General features: G+C 61.2%; 1 protein-coding gene across 1 annotated transcript; it reads right to left on the bottom strand.

The window, feature by feature from the left end:
- Positions 1-551: 551 nt before the first annotated feature.
- Positions 552-24,419, bottom strand: GPAA1 (glycosylphosphatidylinositol anchor attachment 1). Its single transcript, XM_059487561.1, has 13 exons — positions 24,388-24,419; positions 22,810-22,887; positions 19,374-19,547; positions 17,027-17,138; positions 14,568-14,715; positions 13,222-13,323; positions 12,718-12,914; positions 11,329-11,525; positions 9,393-9,545; positions 4,860-4,926; positions 3,463-3,656; positions 1,975-2,142; positions 552-795 (listed from the first exon to the last, which is right to left on the bottom strand). Exons 2-13 carry the CDS (start codon positions 22,881-22,883, stop codon positions 552-554), a joined length of 1,830 nt encoding a protein of 609 aa, XP_059343544.1. The 5' UTR covers positions 22,884-22,887; positions 24,388-24,419.
- Positions 24,420-24,715: the final 296 nt, after the last annotated feature.

Genomic DNA, 24,715 nt, shown 5'->3' with positions numbered 1-24,715 from the left:
CCCCGGTCCGTGTGTCTGTTCCCTGTCCATGTGTCCATCCCCGTGTCCGTGCGTCCATCCCGTGCGTCCATCCCCATGTCCGTGCGTCCATGCCGTGTCCGTGAGTCCATCCCCTGTCCGTGTGTCCGTCCATGTCCATCATTTCCAGCAGAGCACGTTCCACAGCAGCAGCCAGCAGGGATGGGCCCCCAGGCAGAGCAGCGGGCTCAGGTGAGGGGTCTCTCCGTGTGTCCATGCCGTGTCCGTGTGTCCGTGTGTCCATCCATGTCCATCATTTCCAGCAGAGCACGCTCCAGAGCAGCAGCCAGCAGGGATGGGCCCCCAGGCAGAGCAGGGGGGACAGCAGGGGGGGCAGCACACCTGTGCTGGAGGTGCTGTAGGTCTGTCCCTGTGTCCATGCCGTGTCCGTGTGTCCATCCATGTCCATCATTTCCAGCAGAGCACGTTCCACAGCAGCAGCCAGCAGGGATGGGCCCCCAGGCAGAGCAGCGGGCTCAGGTGAGGGGTCTGTCCGTGTGTCCATGCCGCGTCCGTGTGTCCGTCCCCGTTGGTTATTTCCAGAAGAGCACGTTCCAGAGCAGCAGCCAGCACGGGTACGCCCCCAGGCAGAGCAGCGGGCTCAGGTGGGCCCCGTGCAGGTGCTCCTGCAGCAGCCCCTGGCCCAGCGCCCCCAGGAAGCGCTGCCAGGCCTCGCCCAGCCCCGCCGGCGCCTCCAGCAGCTCCCGCTCCAGCAGCACCGCCGCGAACAGCGACACGCCCGGGGTCGTCAGCACCAGCAGGATGGCCAGGGGCAGCCTGGAATGGGGGAAAGCAGGGTTACAGACCCCTGGGACCACCCTGAGACCCCCGGGACCCCCCCATGGATCCCAGAGGCCCCCAGGAACAGCGACAGGCCCGGGGTCGTCAGCACCAGCAGGATGGCCAGGGGCAGCCTGAAAGGGGGAAAAACAGGGTTAGAGACCCCTGGGAACCACCTTGAGACCCCTGGGAACCACCCTGAGACCCCTGGGAACCACCCTGAGACCCCCGGGACCCCCAGGAACAGCGACAGGCCCGGGGTCGTCAGCACCAGCAGGATGGCCAGGGGCAGCCTGGAATGGGGGAAAGCAGGGTTAGAGACCCCTGGGACCCCCCCACGGATCCCAGAGCCCCCCAGGAACAGGGACAGGCCGGGTGGGGGTGCTCAGCACCAGCAGGATGGCCAGGGGCAGCCTGGGGGGAAAAACAGGGTTAGAGACCCCTGGGACCACCCTGAGACACCTGGGAACCACCCTGAGACCCCTGGGACCCCCCCATGGATCCCAGAGCCCCCCAGGAACAGCGACAGGCCCGGGGTCGTCAGCACCAGCAGGATGGCCAGGGGCAGCCTGAAAGGGGGAAAAACAGGGTTAGAGACCCCTGGGAACCACCTTGAGACCCCTGGGAAACCACCCTGAGACCCCCGGGACCCCCCCATGGATGCCAGAGCCCCCTAGGAACAGGGACAGCACCAGCAGGATGGCCAGGGGCAGCCTGGAACGAGGAGGGGGGATGGATGGGTTAGAGACCCCTGGCACCACCCTGAGACCCCTGGGATCACCCTGAGACCCCTGGGACCCCCCTGAGACCCCCGGGACCACCCTGAGACCCCTGGGACCCCCCTGAGACCCCCGGGACCACCCTGAGACCCCTGGGACCACCCTGAGACCCCCGGGACCCCCGTGCCTCCAGAAGCTCTGGGGACAGGGACAGGCCGGGGGTGCTCAGCACCAGGAGCACGGCCAGGGGGGGACAGGGACACCCAGAGCCCCCTAGGGACCCCTCCTCACCTGTGTCCAAGAGCACTCACCTGTCCCCCCCTCCGTGTCCCACCTGTGCCCAGGTGTCCCTCACCTGTTTCCCCCGGGTCGCACGGCGGCCGCAGGTGGCACCAGGGTGACCCCGTGTCCCCAGGTGTCCCCAGGTGTGTCTCACCTGTGCCCAGGTGTGTCTCACCTGTTTCCCCCGGGTCGCACGGCGGCCGCAGGTGGCACCAGGGTGGCGCCCAGCAGGAAGCCCAGGGAGAAGTTGAGCAGGGCCAGGCACGAGAGCAGCAGGGCCAGGGCCAGCAGGGCCACCAGCTTGAGGGACATCCAGCCGCGCTGGCCACCCCCGGACAGGGCCCTGGGGACAGACGGACACGGTGTGACACGGTGTGACACAGTGCCACCACCCCTGTCACACAGTGCCACCAGCTTGAGGGACATCCAGCCGCGCTGGCCACCCCCGGACAGGGCCCTGGGGACAGACGGACACGGTGTGACACGGTGTGACACAGTGCCACCACCCCTGTCACACAGTGCCACCAGCTTGAGGGACATCCAGCCGCGCTGGCCACCCCCGGACAGGGCCCTGGGGACAGACGGACACGGTGTGACACGGTGTGACACGGTGTGACATAGTGCCACCATCCCTGTGACACAGCGCCACCAGCTTGAGGGACATCCAGCCACGCTGGCCACCCCCGGACAGGGCCCTGGGGACACAGGGACACGGTGTGACACAGGGCCACCATCCCTGTGACACAGTGCCACCATCCCTGTGACACAGGGCCACCATCCCTGTGACACAGTGCCACCAGCTTGAGGGACATCCAGCCGCGCTGGCCACCCCCGGACAGGGCTCTGGGGACAGACGGACACGGTGTGACACGGTGTGACACAGTGCCACCATCCCTGTCACACAGGGCCACCATCCCTGTCACACAGTGCCACCAGCTTGAGGGACATCCAGCCGCGCTGGCCACCCCCGGAGAGAGCCCTGGGGACACAGAGGGACACGGTGTCACCACCCCTGTCACACGGTGTCACCACCACCAGTGCCACACATGGGCAGCAGCAGCCCCACACCTGTACCTGTGTGTACCTGTGGGTACCTGTGTGTGCTGGGGCAGTGCCAGCTGCACCTGTGTGCACCTGTGCCAGCTGTACCTGTGCGTGCTGTGGGGCAGTGCCACCTGTACCTGTGTGCACCTGTGCCAGCTGTACCTGTGTGTGCTGGGGCAGTGCCATGGCCGCCACGTAGATGCCAATCAGTGCCAGCCCCATGCCTGTACCTGTGGGTACCTGTGCCAGGCTCACCTTGTGTGCCCTGGGACAGTGCCAGCTGTACCTGTGTGTACCTGTGGGTACCTGTGTGCACCTGTGGGTACCAGGCTGTACCTGTGGGTACCTGTGTGCACCTGTGTGTGCCCTGTGGCAGTGCCAGCTGTACCTGTGGGTACCTGTGTGCACCTGTGTGTGCCATGGGGCAGTGCCAGCTGTACCTGTGGGTACCTGTGTGCACCTGTGTGTGCCTGTACCTGTGTGTGCCATGGGGCAGTGCCAGCTGCACCTGTGGGTACCTGTGTGCACCTGTGTGTACCTGTGTGCACCTGTGTGTGCCCTGTGGCAGTGCCACCTGTACCTGTGTGCACCTGTGTGTACCTGTGGGTGCCAGGCTCACCTGTGCGTGCTGTGGGGCAGCGCCATGCCCGCCACGTAGATGCCAATCAGTGCCAGCACCACGGCCTCGGCCTCGCCCACGGGGAAGTGCTGGGTGGCCACGGCCTGGCCCCGCACGGGCAGCAGGTACAGGGCAGTGCCCGCGCCCCACGACACCAGCACGGGGGGCACCAGCCACAGCAGGGACCCCCGAGCCTGGGGGCACAATGGGGGGCGTTAGAGTGGGGCACAGGGTGGGTACAGGTGGGCACAGGTGAGCACAGGGGGTATAATGGGGGGGCACAGGGTGTGGGGTAATGGGGGGGCACAGGGGGTATAATGGGGGGCACAGGTGGGCACAGGGGGTATAATGGGGGGGCACAGGTGGGCACAGGGGGTATAATGGGGGGCACAGGTGGGCACAGGGGGTATAATGGGGCACAGGGGTGCCAGCAGGTACAGGGCAGTGCCCGCGCCCCACGACACCAGCACGAGGGGCACCAGCCACAGCAGGGACCCCCGAGCCTGGGGGGCACAATGGGGGGCGTTAGAGTGGGGCACAGGTGGGCACAGGTGGGCACAGGGGGTATAATGGGGGCACAGGGGGTATAATGGGGGGCACAGGGGGTATAATGGGGGCACAGGGGGTATAATGGGGGGCACAGGGGGTATAATGGGGCACAGGGGGTATAATGGGGGGCACAGGGGGTATAATGGGGGGGTACAGGGGGTATAATGGGGGGCACAGGGGGTATAATGGGGGGGCACAGGGGGTATAATGGGGGCACAGGTGGGCACAGGGGGTATAATGGGGGCACAGGGGGTGCCAGGGGCCAGAATGGGGGGGCACAAGAGTAAAAAACAAGGGGAAAATGGGGTAAAAACGGGGGGGGAAAAGGGGAAAATTGGGGGAAATGGGGGGAAATGGGGGGAAATGGGGGCACAGGGGTCAGAATGGGGGGCACGGGCTGTGCCAGGCGTCACTGTGAGGGGCACAGGGGGTCACAGGCGTCAGTGCAGGGGGCACAGGAGTAAGAACAATGGAAAAGTGGGGTAAAAATGGGGTGAAAATGGGGGGAAACGGGAAAATGGGGGCGCCAGGGGGTCCCAGCAGGGACAGCAAGAGGGGCTGGGCTCAGGGCGGGGGTCCCAGGGGAGGTGGGGGGTCAGGATGGGGGGCTGGCAATGAGACTGGGGGGCCCAGGGGGGCTCTGGGGCCAGGGTGGGGGTCCCAGGTCAGTTTTGGGGTCCCAGGGGGGCTCTGGGGTCTCTCTGAGGGTCCCAGGGTGGGTCTGGGGTCTCTCTGAGGGTCCCAGGGTGGGTCAGGGGTCTCAAGGTGGGTCTGGGGTCTCTCTGAGGGTCCCAGGGTGGGTCTGGGGTCTCTCTGAGGGTCCCAGGGTGGGTCTGGGGTCTCCTCACCTCCCCGGGGGGGGTCTCCCCCTCCCCCTCCTCGCTCCGGCTCAGCCGCATCCACAGGTCCAGGGCGTGGGGAGGGGTCAAGGAAAGGGACGGAGCCCCGGACCCCAAAATGCCCCCAAAATCCTCCCTTTTCACCCCAAAATGCCCCCAAACCCCAAAATCCTCCCTTTTCACCCCAAAATCCCCCCCAACCCCAAAATCCTCCCTATTCACCCCAAAACGCCCCCAAAATCCTCCCTTTTCACCCCAAAATGCCCCCAAACCCCAAAATCCTCCCTTTTCACCCCAAAATGCCCCCAAAATCCTCCCTTTTCACCCCAAAATCCTCCCTTTATACCCCAAAATCCCCCCAAACCCCAAAATCCTCCCTTTTCACCCCAAAATCCTCCCTTTATACCCCCAAAATCCTCCCTTTTCACCCCAAAATCCCCCCTTTATACCCCCAAAATCCTAATCCTCCCTTTTCACCCCAAAATCCCCCCAAAATCCTCCCTTTTCACCCCAAAATGCCCCCAAACCCCAAAATCCTCCCTTTTCACCCCAAAATCCTCCCTTTATACCCCAAAATCCTCCCTTTTCACCCCAAAATCCCCCCAAAACCCCAAAATCCTCCCTTTTCACCCCAAAATGCCCCCCAAATCCTCCCTTTTCACCCCAAAATCCTCCCTTTCACCCCAAAATCCCTGCTTTTCTCCCAAAATCCCTGCTTTTACCCAAAAATTCCCCCAAATCCCAAAATCACTGCTTTTATTCCCAAAATCCCTCCCTTTACCCCAAAATCCCCCCAAACCCCAAAATCCCGCACTTTCCCCTACAATGCCCTCTTTTTCCCCAAAATCCTCCCTTTCCCCCAATCTCTTCTTTCCCCAAATCCCCCATTACCCCAAAATCCCTGCTTTTACCCCCAAAATCCCTGCTTTTACCCCCAAAATCCCTCATTTTCCCTCCAATCCCTCCTTTCCCCATTTTCCCCTCTTGCCTCCCCCAAATTTCCCTTTCTCCCCAAAATCCCTCATTCGCCACCTTGTGCCCCAATTCCTCCCTTTTCCCCCAAACCCCATTTCTCCCCCAAATTCCCTTTTCACCCCAAAACCCCATTTCCCCCCCAAACACGCACTTTCCCCATTTTTCCTCCAAATCCCCATTTTTCCTGGTTTTCCCCCGCATTTTTCTCATTTCCCCCAATTTCTATCTGCATTTCCCCAATTTTTCTCCATATTTTGCTGTTTCACCCCATTTTTTCCTATTTTTTTACCCCATTTTTTCACCGTTTTTTCCCGTTTTTTCCCATTTTTACTCATTTTTTCCCGTTTTTTCCCATTTTTGCCATTTTTTACCCCAGGATATGCGCAGGGCCAGCACGAGCAGCAGCAGGGCCAGGGCGGGCACGTAGGAGCCCATTTTTAACCCCATTTTTACCGGATTTTCACCGTTTTTTCCCCGTTTTTCACCGTTTTTTTCCCGTTTTTCTCCATTTTTTCCCCGTTTTTCCCAATTTCCCGGTGTTTCACCCCAGGATATGCGCAGGGCCAGCACGAGCAGCAGCAGCCCCAGGGCTGGCACAGTTGTGCCCATTCCCCATTTTTCCCTTATTTTTACCCCATTTTTTACCCATTTTTGCCCCATTTTTTACCCGATTTTTCCCATTTTTCTCCATTTTTCCCCGTTTTTCCCAATTTCCCGGTGTTTCACCCCAGATTATGCGCAGGGCCAGCACGAGCAGCAGCAGGGCCAGGGCGGGCACGTAGGAGCCCATTTTTAACCCCATTTTTACCGGATTTTCACCGTTTTTTCCCCGTTTTTCACCGTTTTTTTCCCGTTTTTCTCCATTTTTTCCCCGTTTTTTCCCAATTTCCCGGTGTTTCACCCCAGGATATGCGCAGGGCCAGCACGAGCAGCAGCAGGGCCAGGGTGGGCACGTAGGAGCCCATTTTTAACCCCATTTTTACCGGATTTTCACTGTTTTTTCCCCGTTTTTCACCGTTTTTTCCCCGTTTTTTTCCCGTTTTTTCACCATTTTTCCCCGTTTTTCCCAATTTCCCAGTGTTTCACCCCAGGATATGCGCAGGGCCAGCACAAGCAGCAGCAGGGCCAGGGCAGGGCTGGATGAGCCCATTTTTAACCCCATTTTTACCGGATTTTCACCGTTTTTTCCCCGTTTTTCACCGTTTTTTTCCCGTTTTTCTCCATTTTTTCCCCGTTTTTCCCAATTTCCCGGTGTTTCACCCCAGGATATGCGCAGGGCCAGCACAAGCAGCAGGGCACGTAGGAGCCCATTTTTAACCCCATTTTTACCGGATTTTCACTGTTTTTTCCCCGTTTTTCACCATTTTTTCCCCGTTTTTCACCGTTTTTTCCCCGTTTTTCTCCATTTTTTCCCCGTTTTTTCCCAATTTCCCGGTGTTTCACCCCAGGATATGCGCAGGGCCAGCACGAGCAGCAGCAGGGCCAGGGCGGGCACGTAGGAGCCCATTTTTAACCCCATTTTTACCGGATTTTCACCGTTTTTTCCCCGTTTTTCCTCATTTTTCCCATTTTTCCCCCGTTTTTTCCCAATTTCCCGGTTTTTCACCCCAGGATATGCGCTGGGCCAGCACGAGCAGCAGCAGCCCCAGGGCAGGGCTGGATGAGCCCATTCCCCATTTTTCCTTGTGTTTTTACCCCATTTTTTACCCATTTTTGCCCCATTTTTTACCCGATTTTTGCCCCATTTTTTACCCGATTTTCCCCGTTTTTCCCAATTTCCCCATTTTTCACCCCAGGATATGCGCAGGGCCAGCACGAGCAGCAGCAGGGCCAGGGCAGGGCTGGATGAGCCCATTTTTAACCCCATTTTTACCAGATTTTCACCGTTTTTTCCCCGTTTTTCACCGTTTTTTTCCCGTTTTTCTCCATTTTTTCCCCGTTTTTTCCCAATTTCCCGGTGTTTCACCCCAGGATATGCGCAGGGCCAGCACGAGCAGCAGCAGCCCCAGGGCTGGCACAGTTGTGCCCATTCCCCATTTTTCCCTTATTTCTACCCCATTTTTTACCCATTTTTGCCCCATTTTTTACCCGATTTTTCCCATTTTTTTCCTTTTTCCCCGTTTTTCCCAATTTCCCGGTGTTTCACCCCAGATTATGCGCAGGGCCAGCACGAGCAGCAGCAGGGCCAGGGCGGGCACGTAGGAGCCCATTTTTAACCCCATTTTTACCGGATTTTCACCGTTTTTTCCCGGTTTTCCTCATTTTTCCCATTTTTCCCCCGTTTTTTCCAATTTCCCGGTTTTTCACCCCAGGATATGCGCAGGGCGAGCACGAGCAGCAGCAGCCCCAGGGCGGGCACAGTTGAGCCCATTCCCCATTTTTCCTTGTGTTTTTACCCCATTTTTTACCCATTTTTGCCCCATTTTTAACCCGATTTTTCCCGTTTTTCCTCATTTTTCCCATTTTTCCCCCGTTTTTTCCAATTTCCCGGTTTTTCACCCCAGGATATGCGCAGGGCCAGCACGAGCAGCAGGGCACGTAGGAGCCCATTTTTAACCCCATTTTTACCGGATTTTCACTGTTTTTTCCCCGTTTTTCACCGTTTTTTCCCCGTTTTTTTCCCGTTTTTTCACCATTTTTCCCCATTTTTTCCCAATTTCCCGGTGTTTCACCCCAGGATATGCGCAGGGCCAGCACGAGCAGCAGCAGGGCCAGGGCAGGGCTGGATGAGCCCATTTTTAACCCCATTTTTACCGGATTTTCACCGTTTTTTCCCCATTTTTCACCGTTTTTTTCCCGTTTTTCACCATTTTTCCCCGTTTTTTCCCAATTTCCCGGTGTTTCACCCCAGGATATGCGCAGGGCCAGCACAAGCAGCAGCAGGGCCAGGGCGGGCACGTAGGAGCCCATTTTTACCCCATTTTTACCGGATTTTCACCGTTTTTTCCCCGTTTTTCACCGTTTTTTTCCCGTTTTTTCACCATTTTTCCCCGTTTTTTCCCAATTTCCCGGTGTTTCACCCCAGGATATGCGCAGGGCCAGCACGAGCAGCAGCAGGGCCAGGGCAGGGCTGGATGAGCCCATTCCCCATTTTTCCTTGTGTTTTTACCCCATTTTTTACCCATTTTTGCCCCATTTTTTACCCGATTTTTGCCCCATTTTTTACCCGATTTTCCCCATTTTTCCCAATTTCCCGGTGTTTCACCCCAGGATATGCGCAGGGCCAGCACAAGCAGCAGCAGGGCCAGGGCGGGCACGTAGGAGCCCATTTTTAACCCCATTTTTACCGGATTTTCACCGTTTTTTCCCCGTTTTTCACCGTTTTTTTCCCGTTTTTTCACCATTTTTCCCCGTTTTTTCCCAATTTCCCGGTGTTTCACCCCAGGATATGCGCAGGGCCAGCACAAGCAGCAGCAGGGCCAGGGCAGGGCTGGATGAGCCCATTTTTAACCCCATTTTTACCGGATTTTCACCGTTTTTTCCCCGTTTTTCACCGTTTTTTTTCCCGTTTTTCCTCATTTTTTCCCCGTTTTTTCCCAATTTCCCGGTGTTTCACCCCAGGATATGCGCAGGGCGAGCACGAGCAGCAGCAGGGCCAGGGCGGGCACGTAGGAGCCGATGCTCACGAAGCGCGACAGCGAGGGCAGCAGGTACAGGAAATAGGATTGGTGCAGCCGCTCCAGGAGGTTGTTGAGCTTCCGGAACATTCCCTCCAGGGTCCTGGGGGCCGACGGGGGGTCTGGGGTCAGGGGAGACCCCCGGGGATCCCCCAAATACAGAGAGACCCCCGGGGATCCCCCAAATACAGAGAGAGACCCCCGGGGATCCCCCAAATACAGAGAGAGAGACCCCCGGGGATCCCCCAAATACAGAGAGAGACCCCCAGGAACCCCCAAATACAGAGAGAGACCCCCGGGGATCCCCAAATACAGAGAGAGACCCCCGGGGATCCCCCAAATACAGAGAGAGACCCCCGGGGATCCCCCAAATACAGAGAGAGAGACCCCCGGGGATCCCCCAAATACAGAGAGAGAGACCCCCGGGGATCCCCAAATACAGAGAGAGACCCCCGGGGATCCCCCAAATACAGAGAGAGACCCCCGGGGATCCCCCAAATACAGAGAGAGACCCCCGGGGATCCCCCAAATACAGAGAGAGACCCCCGGGGATCCCCCAAATACAGAGAGAGACCCCCGGGGATCCCCCAAATACAGAGAGAGACCCCCAGGAACCCCCAAATACAGAGAGAGAGACCCCCAGGGAACCCCCAAATACAGAGAGAGACCCCCGGGGATCCCCCAAATACAGAGAGAGAGACCCCCGGGGATCCCCCCAAATACAGAGAGAGAGACCCCCGGGGATCCCCCAAATACAGAGAGAGAGACCCCCGGGGATCCCCCAAATACAGAGAGAGACCCCCGGGGATCCCCCAAATACAGAGAGAGAGACCCCCGGGGATCCCCCAGCCCCACAGAGGATCCCCCCTTCTGGAATGTTCCCTGCAGAGCTCCTCGGAATGGGATCGGGATTGGGGCCTGGGGAGACCCCAGGGACCCCTCCCCAGTGTCCCCCAGTGTCACCCCAAGACCCTCAGGACCCCCCTCAGGACCCTCCAAATACCCCCAAACCACCCCAAAGCAGCCCAGGACCCCCTCTGGGACCCCCCCAGGGACCCCCAAAGCTGCCCCAAACTCAGAACTCCCCCCAAACCCCTCCAGGACCCCCCAAAGCCCCCAGACCCACCTGCCCAGCACCCCCAGGTCGAACTTGTGCTGTCTGAAGCTGTTGGTGCCCCGCAGGGTCAGGGACCTCCAGGGCTCCCAAAGCCCCCCAGGGACCCCCCCAAATCCCCCCAAAACCCCCAGGACCCCCCAAAGCCCCCCAAATCCCCACGGGACCCTTCCAGGACCCCCCAAAGCCCCCAGACCCACCTGCCCAGCACCCCCAGGTCGAACTTGTGCTGCCGGAAGCTGTTGATGCTCCGCAGGGTCAGGGACCCCCAGGATCCCTTCAGGACCCCCAAAACCCTCTCAAATCTCCCCTAGGACCCCCCAAATGCACTCAGGACTCCCCAAAGCCCCCCAGGGCCCCCAGACCCACCTGCCCAGCACCCCCAGGTCGAACTTGTGCTGCCGGAAGCTGTTGATGCCCCGCAGGGTCAGGGACCCCCAGGATCCCCCCAAAGCCCCCCAGGACCCCCCAAAGCCCCCCAGGGCCCCCAGACCCACCTGCCCAGCACCCGCAGGTCGAACTTGTGCTGCCGGAAGCTGTTGATGCCCCGCAGGGTCAGGGACCCCCAGGATCCCCCCAAAGCCCCCCAGGGACCCCCCAAACCCCCCAAAGCCCCCCAGGGCCCCCAGACCCACCTGCCCAGCACCCCCAGGTCGAACTTGTGCTGCCGGAAGCTGTTGATGCCCCGCAGGGTCAGGGACCCCCAGGATCCCCCCAAAGCCCCCCAGGACCCCCCAAACCCCCCAAAGCCCCCCAGGGCCCCCAGACCCACCTGCCCAGCACCCCCAGGTCGAACTTGTGCTGCCGGAAGCTGTTGATGCCCCGCAGGGTCAGGGCCTCGATGCGGAAGCGCAGGAAGAGCCCGTGAGCCCCCCCGGGCCCCCCCCCGGCCTGGCCCAGCACCATCAGCCCCAGCGTGCGCAGGCTCTGGGCATAGCCGGGGCCCGAGGGGCCCTCCGGGGGGGGCAGCTGTGGGAGAGTGACCCCTGAGTGACCACTGAGTGACCCCTGAGTGACCACTGAGTGACCACTGAGTGACCCCTGAGTGACCACTGACCACACTGACCACTCAATGAACCCCCATTGCCCCCCTGACGCCCCCCAGCGTGCGCAGGCTCTGGGCATAGCCGGGGCCCGAGGGGCCCTCCGGGGGGGGCAGCTGTGGGAGAGTGACCCCTGAGTGACCCCTGAGTGACCACTGAGTGACCATTGAGTGACCACTGACCACACTGACCACTCAATGAACCCCCATTGCCCCCCTGACGCCCCCCAGCGTGCGCAGGCTCTGGGCATAGGGGGGGCCAGAGGGGCCCTCTGGTGGGGGGCAGCTGTGGGAGAGACTGACCCCTGAGTGACCACTGAGTGACCCCTGAGTGACCACTGAGTGACCACTGAGTGACCACTGAGTGACCCCTGAGTGACCACTGACCACACTGACCACTCAATGAACCCCCATTGCCCCCCTGAGCCCCCCCCAGCGTGCGCAGGCTCTGGGCATAGCCGGGGCCCGAGGGGCCCTCTGGTGGGGGGCAGCTGTGGGAGAGTGACCCCTGAGTGACCATTGAGTGACCACTGAGTGACCACTGACCACACTGACCACTCAATGAACCCCCATTGCCCCCCTGACGCCCCCCAGCGTGCGCAGGCTCTGGGCATAGGGGGGGCCAGAGGGGCCCTCCGGGGGGGGCAGCTGTGGGAGAGACTGACCCCTGAGTGACCCCTGAGTGACCCCTGAGTGACCACTGAGTGACCCCTGAGTGACCCCTGAGTGACCACTGAGTGACCACTGAGTGACCACTGAGTGACCACTGACCCCCCCAGAGTGACACTGACCCCCCCAGCACCATCAGCCCCAGCGTGCGCAGGCTCTGGGCATAGGCGGGGCCCGAGGGACCCTCCGGGGGGGGCAGCTGTGGGAGAGTGACCCCTGAGTGACCCCTGAGTGACCCCTGAGTGACCACTGACACCCCCAACCCGGGCAGCAGTGCCCCCGAAACCTGGGAGAGACCCCCTGAAGCCCCCCAGGACCCCCAAACCCCCCGGACTCCTCCTTGCCCTGGAAGGAGCGGAAGGGGTTCAGCAGGTCCAGGTTGGGCAGCGCAGCCCCCAGACCCCCCAAATCCCCCCCAAAGCACCCCCAAATCGCCCCCCAGAGCCCCACCTTGCCCTGGAAGGTGCAGAGCAGGCCGCTCTTGAGGCAGAAGGAGTGGAAGAGGTTCAGCAGGTCCAGGTTGGGCAGCTGTCCGTTCAGCCCCTCCACGGCCACGTCCACGCTGGTCACCACGTCCGAGCTGAGCTCCAGGGCCAGCGCGGCCTGGATGGCCCCTGCCCGGCCTGGGACGCCCCCCGAGTGGATGTCTGGGGGCAGAGACCCCTGTGAGACCCCCTGAGACCCCCCCCAGAATGGCCACGGGAGCCCTGAGACCCCCAGAGCCACAGGACCCCCATGGGACCCCCCCCCCCTGTGTCCACTGTGGTCACTGTGTCCGTGCCCAGCTCCGGCCACGGTCACCTGCATGGGCCCTGAGCCCTCCCAGTGCTCCCAGTGCCACCAGTGAGGTTCCCATGGTCCCTCCCAGTCCCTCCCAGTGCTCCCAGTGCTCCCAGTCCCACCAGTGAGGTTCCCACCGTCCCTCCCAGTCCCTCCCAGTGCTCCCAGTCCCACCAGTGAGGTTGACATCGTGGTAGGCCTCCAGCCAGGCCTGTGTCCCCAGCAGGTCGTGCTCGGTCACCAGGAAGATGAGATCCTTGGCCCAGTACACCTGGCCTGCGGAAACTGGGAGCTGTGGGAGCGTCCCAGTATGGACCAGTACACCCAGTATGGCCCCAGTGCAGCCCCAGTGCCCCCAGTACAGATCCTTGGCCCAGTACACCTGGCCTGCGGAAACTGGGAGCTGTGGGAGTGTCCCAGTATGGACCAGTACACCCAGTATGGCCCCAGTGCCTGCCCAGTGCCCCCAGTATGGCCCCAGTGCCTGCCCAGTGCCCCCAGTACAGCCCGAGGGAGATGAGATCCTTGGCTGGGGGAAACTGGGAGCTGTGGGACTGACCAGTATGGACCAGTACAAACCAGTACAGCCCCAGTGCAACCCCAATCCCTGCCCAGTACACCCAGTACAGCCCCAGTGTCCCCAGTGCCCCCAGTGTCCCCCAGTGTCCCCCAGTGTCCCCAAGTGTCCCCCAGTGCTCCCAGTGTCCCCCAGTGTCCCCAAGTGTCCCCCAGTATCCCCAGTATCCCAGTGTCCCCAGTGCCCCCAATACTCCCAGTGTCCCCCAGTATCCCCAGTGCCCCCAAGTGTCCCCAGTGTCCCCCATATCCCCAGTGTCCCCCAGTGCCCCCCAGTGTCCCCAGTATCCCCCAGTGTCCCCCAGTGTCCCCAAGTGTCCCCAAGTGTCCCCAAGTATCTCCAGTGTCCCCAGTACTCCCAGTGTCCCCCAGTGCCCCCAAGTGTCCCCAGTGCCCCCAAGTGTCCCCAGTGCTCCCAAGTGTCCCCAGTGTCCCCCAGTGTCCCCAGTGTCCCCAGTGCCCCCCAGTATCCCCCAGTATCCCCAGTGTCCCCAGTGTCCCCCAGTATCCCCAGTGTCCCCCAGTATCCCCAGTGTCCCCCAGTATCCCCAGTATCCCCCAGTGTCCCCCAGTGTCCCCCAGTATCCCCAGTATCCCCCAGTGTCCCCCAGTGTCCCCCAGTATCCCCAAGTGTCCCCCAGTGTCCCCAGTATCCCCCAGTGTCCCCCAGTGCTCCCAGTGTCCCCCAGTATCCCCAGCGCCCCCAAGTGTCCCCCAGTACTCACAGTGTCCCCAGTGTCCCCAGCACCCCCCTTCGCCCCCCAGAGCCCCCCAGGACCCCCATTTTGCCCCCCTCACCTCGGCAGTAGCCGGCCAGGGCCAGCAGCAGCCCCACGGCCTGGTTGTTCTTGCTGCCCTCGGAGCAGGGCACCAGCAGCCCCCCAGTGCCCCCCAGTGTTCCCAGTGCCCCCCAGTGCCCCCAGGACCCCCATTTCCCCCCTCACCTCGGCAGAACTCTGCCAGGGCCAGCAGCAGCCCCACGGCCTGGTTGTTCTTGCTGCCCTCGGAGCAGGGCACCAGCAGCAGCAGCGCCTCCGTGCTGGCGGCGCGGGGGGCCCGCAGCACCCCGAACACGTTGGTGCCACGGACCAGCTGGGGATGGACACCCCAACATCACACAGGGAACCCCCAAATGTACCCCGAGACACAAACAAACATCCCCGCAGCACCCCGAACACGTTGGTGCCACGGACCAGCTAAGCACAGACAGACAGACACCCCAAAATCACACAGGGAACCCCCAAATGCACCCCGAGACACGAACATCCCCGCAGCACCCCGAACACGTTGGTGCCACGGACCAGCTAAGGACAGACAGACAGACACCCCAAAATCACACAGGGAACCCCCAAATGTACCCCGAGACACGAACATCCCCGCGGCACCCCGAACACGTTGGTGCCACGGACCGGCTGGGGATGGACACCCCAAAATCACACGGGGAACCCCCAAATGTACCCCAAGACACAAACAAACATCCCCGCAGCACCCCGAACACGTTGGTGCCACGGACCAGCTAAGCACAGACAGACAGACACCCCAAAATCACACAGGGAACCCCCAAATGTACCCCGAGACACAAACATCCCCGCGGCACCCCGAACACGTTGGTGCCACGGACCGGCTGGGGATGGACACCCCAACATCACATAGGGACCCCCAAAACCTCCACACGGACCCCCAAACCTGCCCTGAGACCCCCAAACCCACAAAACACCCCAACATCCCCGCAGCAGCCCGAACACGTTGGTGCCACGGACCAGCTAAGGACAGACAGACAGAGCACCCCAACATCACACAGGGGACCCCAAAACCCAAACAGGGACCCCCAATTCACCCAGGGACCCCAAAACACCCCAACATCCCCACAGCAGCCCGAACACGTTAGTGCCGTGAACCACCTAAGGACAGACACCCCAAAATCACACAGGGACCCTCAAATGCACCCAGAGACCCCTAAACAACGTCCCCACAGCACCCCGAAAATGTTGGTGCCACGGACCAGCTAAGGACAGACAGACAGACATCACACATGGCACCCAAACCTGCCCGGGACCCCCAAACCCACCAGGGACACCCCCAGGGAACCCCGGCAGAGCCCAAGGGTCCCACAGGCACCGGGAGCTCCCCTCACTGCAGGCCCTTCCCAGTGCTCCCAGTTCCCCCATTCCCCCAGTTCCCCCATTCCCCCATTTCCCAGTGCTCCCAGTTCCCCCAGCTCCTTCACTCCTCCAGTTCTCCTAATTTCCCCAGTGCCCCCCAACTCCCCCAGTCCCCCCTCCCAGTGCTCCCAGTCCCCTCCATTTCCCCAGTTCCCCCAGTGCTCCCATTCCCAGTGCTCCCAGTCTGTCCCAGTCGCTCCCAGTCCCCATTCCCAGTGCTCCCAGTCCCCCCCATTCCCAGTGCTCCCAGTCTGTCCCAGTCCCATTCCCAGTGCTCCCAGTGCCCCCATTCCCCATTCCCAGTGCTCCCAGTGCCCCCATTCCCCATTCCCAGTGCTCCCAGTCCCTCCCAGTGCTCCCAGTCCCCCCCATTCCCCATCCCCAGTGCTCCCAGTCCCCCCCAGTCCCCCCCAGTCCCCATTCCCAGTGCTCCCAGTGCTCCCAGTCGCTCCCAGTGCTCCCAGTCCCCATTCCCGGTGCTCCCAGTGCCCCCCAGTGCCCATTCCCAGTGCTCCCAGTCCCCATATTCCCAGTGCTCCCAGTCCCCATTCCCAGTGCTCCCAGTCCCATTCCCAGTGCTCCCAGTCCCCCCCAGTCCCCATTCCCAGTGCTCCCAGTGCCCCCAGTCCCCATTCCCAGTGCTCCCAGTGCTCCCAGTCCCATTCCCAGTGCTCCCAGTCCCCCCATTCCCAGTGCTCCCAGTGCTCCCAGTCTGTCGCAGTCCCCCCCATTCCCAGTGCTCCCAGTCCATCCCAGTCCCCATTCCCAGTGCTCCCAGCGCTCCCAGTCTGTCCCAGTGCCCCCCAGTCCCCATTCCCAGTGCTCCCAGTCCCATTCCCAGTGCTCCCAGTGCCCCCCAGTCCCCATTCCCAGTGCTCCCATTCCCCATTCCCAGTGCTCCCAGTGCTCCCAGTCGCTCCCAGTGCCCATTCCCAGTCCCCCCAGTCCCATTCCCAGTGCTCCCAGTCCCCCCCATTCCCCATTCCCAGTGCTCCCAGTGCTCCCAGTCGCTCCCAGTCTGTCCCAGTGCTCCCATTCCCCATTCCCAGTGCTCCCAGTCTGTCCCAGTGCCCCCCAGTCCCCATTCCCAGTGCTCCCAGTCCCATTCCCAGTGCTCCCATTCCCCATTCCCAGTGCTCCCAGTGCTCCCAGTCGCTCCCAGTCTGTCCCAGTGCTCCCATTCCCCATTCCCAGTGCTCCCAGTCTGTCCCAGTGCTCCCAGTGCCCTTCCCGGTCCGTACGTATCGCTCGTGGGCCTCGTCAGGGAAGGGCAGCGTGCGGCTGAAGGGCTGCACGTGGACCTCGAGCCCCAGCTGGAACATGGCCTGCTCCAGCCACGCCACGGGCATGCCCCTGAAACATGGGGTAAAACAGGGGATTCAGGAACCCCAGAGCATCCCCAAACCCCACAGGCTCTGCTCCAGCCACGCCACGGGCATGCCTCTACAAAAATATGGGGTAAAATAAGGGATTTAGGCACTCAGAGCATCCCCAAACCCCACAGGCTGTGCTCCAGCCACGCCACGGGCATGCCCCTGCAAATGATAGGGGATTTAGGAACCCCAAACCCCACAGGCTCTGCTCCAGCCACCCCACAGGCATGCCTCCATAAAAAATATGGGGTAAAATAAGGGATTTAGGCACTCAGAGCATCCCCAAACCCCACAGGCTGTGCTCCAGCCACGCCACGGGCATGCCCCTGAAATAAATAGGGGATTTAGGAACCCCAAACCCCACAGGCTCTGCTCCAGCCACGCCACGGGCATGCCCCTGAAATAAATAGGGGATTTAGGAACCCCAAACCCCACAGGCTGTGCTCCAGCCACCCCACAGGCATGCCCCTGAAATAAATAGGGGATTTAGGAACCCCAAACCCCACAGGCTCTGCTCCAGCCACCCCACAGGCATGCCCCTGAAATAAATAGGGGATTTAGGAACCCCAAACCCCACAGGCTGTGCTCCAGCCACCCCACAGGCATGCCCCTGAAATAAATAGGGGATTTAGGAACCCCAAACCCCACAGGCTGTGCTCCAGCCACCCCACGGGCATGCCCCTGAAATAAATAGGGGATTTAGGCACCCTGAGCCCCACAGGCTGTGCTCCAGCCACTCCCCTAAATAAATATGGGATTGGGATTGGGGCACCCCACAGCGTCCCCAAATCCCTTGTGCAGCTTCTCCAGCCAGGAGCGGGGATGTGAAGCCCCCCAGAACTCCCCCCAAAACCCCAAAGGGGTCACCTTGCTCTCCAGCTGAACCCCAAAATTCCTGTCCCCCCTCTCCAAACACCCCTCCCCAAAACCCCCAATCCACCCAAAATCCGACCCCAAACCCCCCCAGTCCGCCCCAAACCCAAGCCCAAATCCCTATCCCCAAACCCCCCAAACCCCAAATCTCCCCATTCTCACCCCACTTTCCTCTTGTGCCCCCCAAAGTCCTGGGCATGTCCCCCCCCCCCAAACCCCTGAAATCCAACCCCAAACCCCCCAAATCCAACCCTAAATCCCCCAAACCTGACCCCAAACCTGACCAAAACCCCCCAAATCCCAACCCCAAACCTCCCAAACCCCCCAAATCTCCCAACCCCAATCCCAACCCCAAACCCCCCAAACCCAACCCCAAACCCCCAATCCCAAATCCCCCAAATCCCCCTATTCTCACCCCACTTTCCTCTTGTGCCCCCTGAATTCCCGGGCCTCAAAACCCCCAAACCTGACCCCAAAACCCCCAAACCCCAAATTCCCGGGTTCTTACCCCGCTTTCCTCTTGTGCCCCCCAAATTCCTGGGCCCGTCTCCTTCCCCAGACCCCCCAAATCCAACTCCAAACCCCCCCAAACCCCAAACCCAAACACCTCAAACCCCCTAAATCCCCAAATCCCAATCCCAAACCCCTCAAATCCAACCCCAAAACCCCCAAACCCCCCAAATCCGATCCCAAATCCCCCAAACCTGACCCCAAATCTCCCAAACCAAACCCAAACCCACAAATTCAATCCCAAACCCCAAATCCCCCGGGGTTCTTACCCCGCTTTCCTCTTGTGCCCCCCAAAGTCCTGCCTGTGTCCCCCTCCCCAAAACCCCCCAAATCCAACCCCAAACCCCCCAAATCCAACCCCAAACCACCCTTAATCCCACCCAAAACCCCCCAAATCCAACCCCAAACCTCTCAAAACCCCCAACCCCAAAACCCCCCAAACCTGACCCCAACCGCCCTCAATCCCACCCAAAACCCCTCAAATCCAACCCCAAACCCCAAATTCCCCCCCCTTGTCACCCCACTTTCCTCTTGAGCCCCCTGAAGTCCCGGCCGTGTCCCCCTCCCCAAAACCCCTTAAACCCCTCAAACCTGACCCCAAAACCCCAAAACCTGACCCAAACCACCCTTAATCCCACCCAAAACCCCCCAAATCCAACCCCAAACCTCTCAAAACCCCCAAACCCCAAATCCCAGAGTTCTTACCCCGCTTTCCTCTTGCGCCCCCCGAAGTCCTGCCTGTGTCCCCCTCCCCAAAGCCCCCCAAATCCAACCCCAAACCTCTCAAAACCCCCAAATCCCAACCCCAAACCCCAAATCCCGGGGTTCTTACCCCGCTTTCCTCTTGTGCCCCCCGAATTCCCGGGCCAGCGCCAGCGCCCGCGCCCCGAGGTCGGAGCCCTCGCCCACCATGGTGGAGCCCATGGCGTTCTCGGACAGGTACGTGCGGGGGGCCAGGGCAGGCAGCAGCAGGAACCAGGTGAGCCCCGACAGGTAACTCAGGACGCTGTGAGGGACACCCCAAAACCGTCAGTGACACCCCAAAAATAACCCCAGAGCCATCAGTGACACCCCAAAAATAACCCCAGAGCCATCAGTGACACCCCAAAAATAACCCCAGAGCCAGCCCTGACACCCCCAAGCCAGCACAGGTAACAGCAGGAACCAGGTGAGCCCCGACAGGTAACTCAGGACGCTGTGAGGGACACCCCAAAACCGTCAGTGACACCCCAAAAATAACCCCATAACCATCAGTGACACCCCAGAGCCAGCCCTGACACCCCCAAGCCAGCACAGGTAACAGCAGGAAGCAGGTGAGCCCCGACAGGTAACTCAGGACACTGCAAAGAGCACCCCAAAATCATCAGTGACACCCCAAAAATAACGCCATAACCATCAGTGACACCCCAAAACCATCAGTGACACCCCAAAAATAACCCCCTAACCATCAGTGACACCCCAGAGCCAGCCCTGACACCCCAGAGCCAGCACAGGTAACAGCAGGAAGCAGGTGAGCCCCGACAGGTAACTCAGGACGCTGTGAGGGACACCCCAAAACCGTCAGTGACACCCCAAAAATAACCCCAGAGCCATCAGTGACACCCCAGAGCCAGCCCTGACACCCCCAAGCCAGCACAGGTAACAGCAGGAAGCAGGTGAGCCCCGACAGGTAACTCAGGACACTGCAAAGAGCACCCCAAAATCATCAGTGACACCCCAAAAATAACACCATAACCATCAGTGACACCCCAAAACCATCAGTGACACCCCAAAAATAACCCCAGAGCCATCAGTGACACCCCAGAGCCAGCCCTGACACCCCAGAGCCAGCACAGGTAACAGCAGGAAGCAGGTGAGCCCCGACAGGTAACTCAGGACGCTGTGAGGGACACCCCAAAACCGTCAGTGACACCCCAAAAGTAACCCCAGAGCCAGCCCTGACACCCCAAAACCATCAGTGACACCCCAGAGCCAGCACAGGTAACAGCAGGAAGCAGGTGAGCCCCGACAGGTAACTCAGGACACTGCAAAGAGCACCCCAAAATCATCAGTGACACCCCAAAAATAACCCCAGAGCCATCAGTGACACCCCAGAGCCAGCACAGGTAACAGCAGGAACCAGGTGAGCCCCGACAGGTAACTCAGGATACTGTGAGGGACACCCCAAAATCACCATCTGTACCCCAAAATGGGCATTGGCACCCCAAACCCACCCCAGAGCCATCAGTGACACCCCAAAAATAACCCCATAACCATCAGTGACACCCCAGAGCCAGGTAACAGCAGGAAGCAGGTGAGACCCGACAGGTAACTCAGGACACTGCAAAGAGCACCCCAAAATCATCAGTGACACCCCAAAAATAACCCCAAAACCGTCAGTGACACCCCAAAAATAACCCCATAACCATCAGTGACACCCCAGAGCCAGCACAGGTAACAGCAGGAACCAGGTGAGCCCCGACAGGTAACTCAGGATACTGTGAGGGACACCCCAAAATGGGCATTGGTACCCCAAAAATAACCCCCAAATCAGCCCTGGCACCCCAAAGCCAGCCCACAGCCAGCACCGAAACCCTGGTTTCATCACTGACACCCCAAAAACAACACCAGCACCCCAAAACCACCCCCAGGACCCCCTCCCTCAGAGCCTCCCACTTCCCAGGAGGGTTTTGGGGTGCTCCCCAGGGGTTTTGGGGTGCTCCACTCACTACAGGGGGCTTTTGGGGTGCCCCAGAGGGGTTTTGGGGTGCCCCAGACCGATCAGAGGGGTTGTTGAGGTCCCCCTTAGCCCCTCGGGGTTTTGGGGTGCCCCCAGACACACCATAAGGAGGGCTCTGAGGTCGCCCCGGGGTTTTGGGGTGCCCCCAGGGTTTTGAGGTGCCCTCACTCACCAGACAGGGGTGTTAAGGTGCCCCCCAGTTCCCCCGCAGGTTTTGGGGTCCCTCAGGGGGTTTTGGGGTGCCCCCCATGTTTTGGGGTGCCCCTCACTCACCAGACAGGGGTGTTGAGCTGCAGCAGCAGCCCCCCATGTTCTGGCGTGCCCCCCAAGCTTTTGGGTCCCCCCCATGTTCTGGGGTGCCCCCCATGTTTTGGGGTGCCCCTCACTCACCAGAGCGGGGTGTTGAGCTGCAGCAGCAGCCCCCCATGTTCTGGGGTGCCCCCCATATTTTGGGGTGCCTCAGGGTATTTTGGGGTCCCCCCCATGCTTTGGGGTGCCCCCCATGCTTTGGGGTGCCCCCCATGTTTTGGGGTGCCCCTCACTCACCACAGCGGGCTGTTGAGCTGCAGCAGCAGCCCCCCATGCTTTGGGGTGCCCCCCATGCTTTGGGGTGCCCCTCACTCACCACAGCGGGCTGTTGAGCTGCAGCAGCAGCCCCCCATGCTCTGGGGTCCCCCCCATGTTCTGGGGTGCCCCCCATGTTCTGGGGTGCCCCTCACTCACCACAACGGGCTGTTGAGCTGCAGCAGCAGCCCCCCATGTTCTGGGGTCCCCCCCATGTTTTGGGGTCCCCCCATGTTCTGGGGTGCCTCAGGGTATTTTGGGGTGCCCCTCACTCACCAGAGCGGGGTGTAGAGCTGCAGCAGCAGCCCCCCATGCTCTGGGGTCCCCCCCATGTTTTGGGGTGCCCCCCTCACACACCAGAGCGGGGTGTTGAGCTGCAGCAGCAGCCCCCCATGTTCTGGGGTCCCCCCCATATTTTGGGGTGCCTCAGGGTATTTTGGGGTCCCCCCCATGCTTTGGGGTGCCCCCCATGCTTTGGGGTGCCCCCCATGTTTTGGGGTGCCCCTCACTCACCACAACGGGCTGTTGAGCTGCAGCAGCAGCCCCCCATGCTCTGGGGTCCCCCCCATGCTCTGGGGTCCCCCCCATGTTTTGGGGTGCCCCCCTCACTCACCAGAGCGGGGTGTTGAGCTGCAGCAGCAGCCCCCCATGTTCTGGCGTGCCCCCCAAGCTTTTGGGTCCCCCCCATGTTCTGGGGTGCCTCAGGGTATTTTGGGGTGCCCCTCACTCACCAGAGCGGGCTGTTGAGCTGCAGCAGCAGCCCCCCATGTTCTGGGGTCCCCCCCATATTTTGGGGTGCCTCAGGGTATTTTGGGGTCCCCCCCATGCTTTGGGGTGCCCCCCATGCTCTGGGGTCCCCCCCATGTTCTGGGGTGCCCCCCATGTTTTGGGGTGCCCCTCACTCACCACAGCGGGCTGTTGAGCTGCAGCAGCAGCCCCCCATGCTTTGGGGTGCCCCCCATGTTTTGGGGTGCCCCTCACTCACCACAGCGGGCTGTTGAGCTGCAGCAGCAGCCGGGCCAGCGCCCGCCGGCACTGCGGGTCCGACAGCAGCCCCATGGACCTGAGATATGGGGGGGACAGGGGGGATGTGGGGACAGGGGGGCACCGGGGACACACTGAGACCCCCCCCCCAAAAACCCCAAACCCCACAGGGAGACCCCAGAGCCCCCAGAGACCAGAGAAACCTCAGAAAAACCCATAGAGCCCACAGAGAGCCCACAGAGACCCCACAGAGACCCCCAAACCCCACAGAGACCCCACAGAGACCCCCAAACCCCACAGAGACCCCAGAGAGACCCCCAAACACCACAGAAACCCCACAGAGACCCCCAAACACCACAGAGACCCCAGAGAGACCCCACAGAGACCCCCAAACACCACAGAAACCCCACAGAGACCCCACAGAGACCCCCAAACACCACAGAAACCCCACAGAAACCCCCAAACACCACAGGGACCCCCAAACACCACAGAGAGCCCAGAGAGACCCCACAGAGACCCCCAAACACCACAGAGACCCCACAGAGACCCCCAAACACCACAGAAACCCCACAGAAACCCCACAGAAACCCCCAAACACCACAGGGACCCCACAGAGACCCCCAAACACCACAGGGACCCCACAGAGACCCCACAGAGACCCTCAAAAACCCCAGAGACCCCACAGAGAGCCCAGAGAAACCCCAAAGAGACCCCACAGAAACCCCCAAAAACCCCAGAGACCCCACAGAGACCCCACGGAGACCCAGAAAAACCCACAAAGGCCCCACAGAACCCACTGAGCCCCCAAACCCCAGAGATTCCAGACCCCAGAGACCCCCAAAAACCTCACAGAGAGCCCGCAGAAGCCATTGAGACCCCACAGAGACCCCAAACCCCAGAGACCCCACGGAGACCCCAGTGAGCTCCCCCAAACACCACAGAGCCCCCACAGAATCCACAGAGCCCCCCAAAAACCGCACAGAGACCCCCCCCCAAGCCCCTTACCCACCCCGTGGACTGCCAACCCCCCCCCAAAGCCCACAGAGACACCAAGGAGCCCCCCAAAAACCCATCCACACCCCAGGGACACCCCAAATCCCCCTCACTGCCCCCCAGACCCCCTCCCCATGGACACCCCAAACCCCATAGAGACCCCAAACCCCACAGAGCGAGACCCCAGAGCCCCTTTACCCACCCCACGGACCCCAAAACCCGCTGCTCGTGGACCCCCCAAACCCCAAAGAGACCCCAAAAACCCCAAAAGAGACCCCCCAAATCCCACACCCATCCCATGGACCTCCCAAAACCCCCCAGAGCCCCCCCAGAGCCCCCCAAACCCCTCACCCACCCAATGAAACCCCCAAAGACCCCGCAGAGCCCCCAAATCCCCTCAGGTCTCCCCCAAATCCCCCTCAGGCCGGGGCCCTGCCCTCCCCCACACCCCCACACCGCGTTCCCCCGCCCCCCACAGCCCCCACACGGCCCAGCTCCCTGTCCCGCACCCCCTGTGCCCTCCGGGACCCCCAAAAACCCCAAAATGTCCCAAAAACCCCCCAAAAATCCCCAAATCCCCCAAAACCTGCGGAGCGCGGCACGGCCAGGCCGCTCAATCGCTGCCGGAGCGCGCGGCCAGGGCGGGGAGCGGAGCGCCGAGACAGCGATCGCGGGCACTGCACCGCCAGGGGGCGCCAGGCGAGGGGCGGGGCCAATGGGTGTGGGCGGGGCCAACAGGCTATGGGCGTGGCCAACGGGGATGTGGGCGGGGCCACGGGAATAACGGGGATTTGGGGTAAAGGGGCAAAAAAGGGGGGAAAAACGGGGGGAAACCAGGGGGGAACAACGGGGGGTTTGGGGGCACAAAAGGGGGGAAACCCAGGGGGTTTGGGACGGAAAAGGGGCAAAAAAAT

This window comes from Ammospiza nelsoni, chromosome 1, assembly GCF_027579445.1.
Source record: "Ammospiza nelsoni isolate bAmmNel1 chromosome 1, bAmmNel1.pri, whole genome shotgun sequence".
Classification (NCBI taxonomy): domain Eukaryota; kingdom Metazoa; phylum Chordata; class Aves; order Passeriformes; family Passerellidae; genus Ammospiza; species Ammospiza nelsoni.
This window is presented reverse-complemented; position numbering and strand designations above follow the sequence as displayed.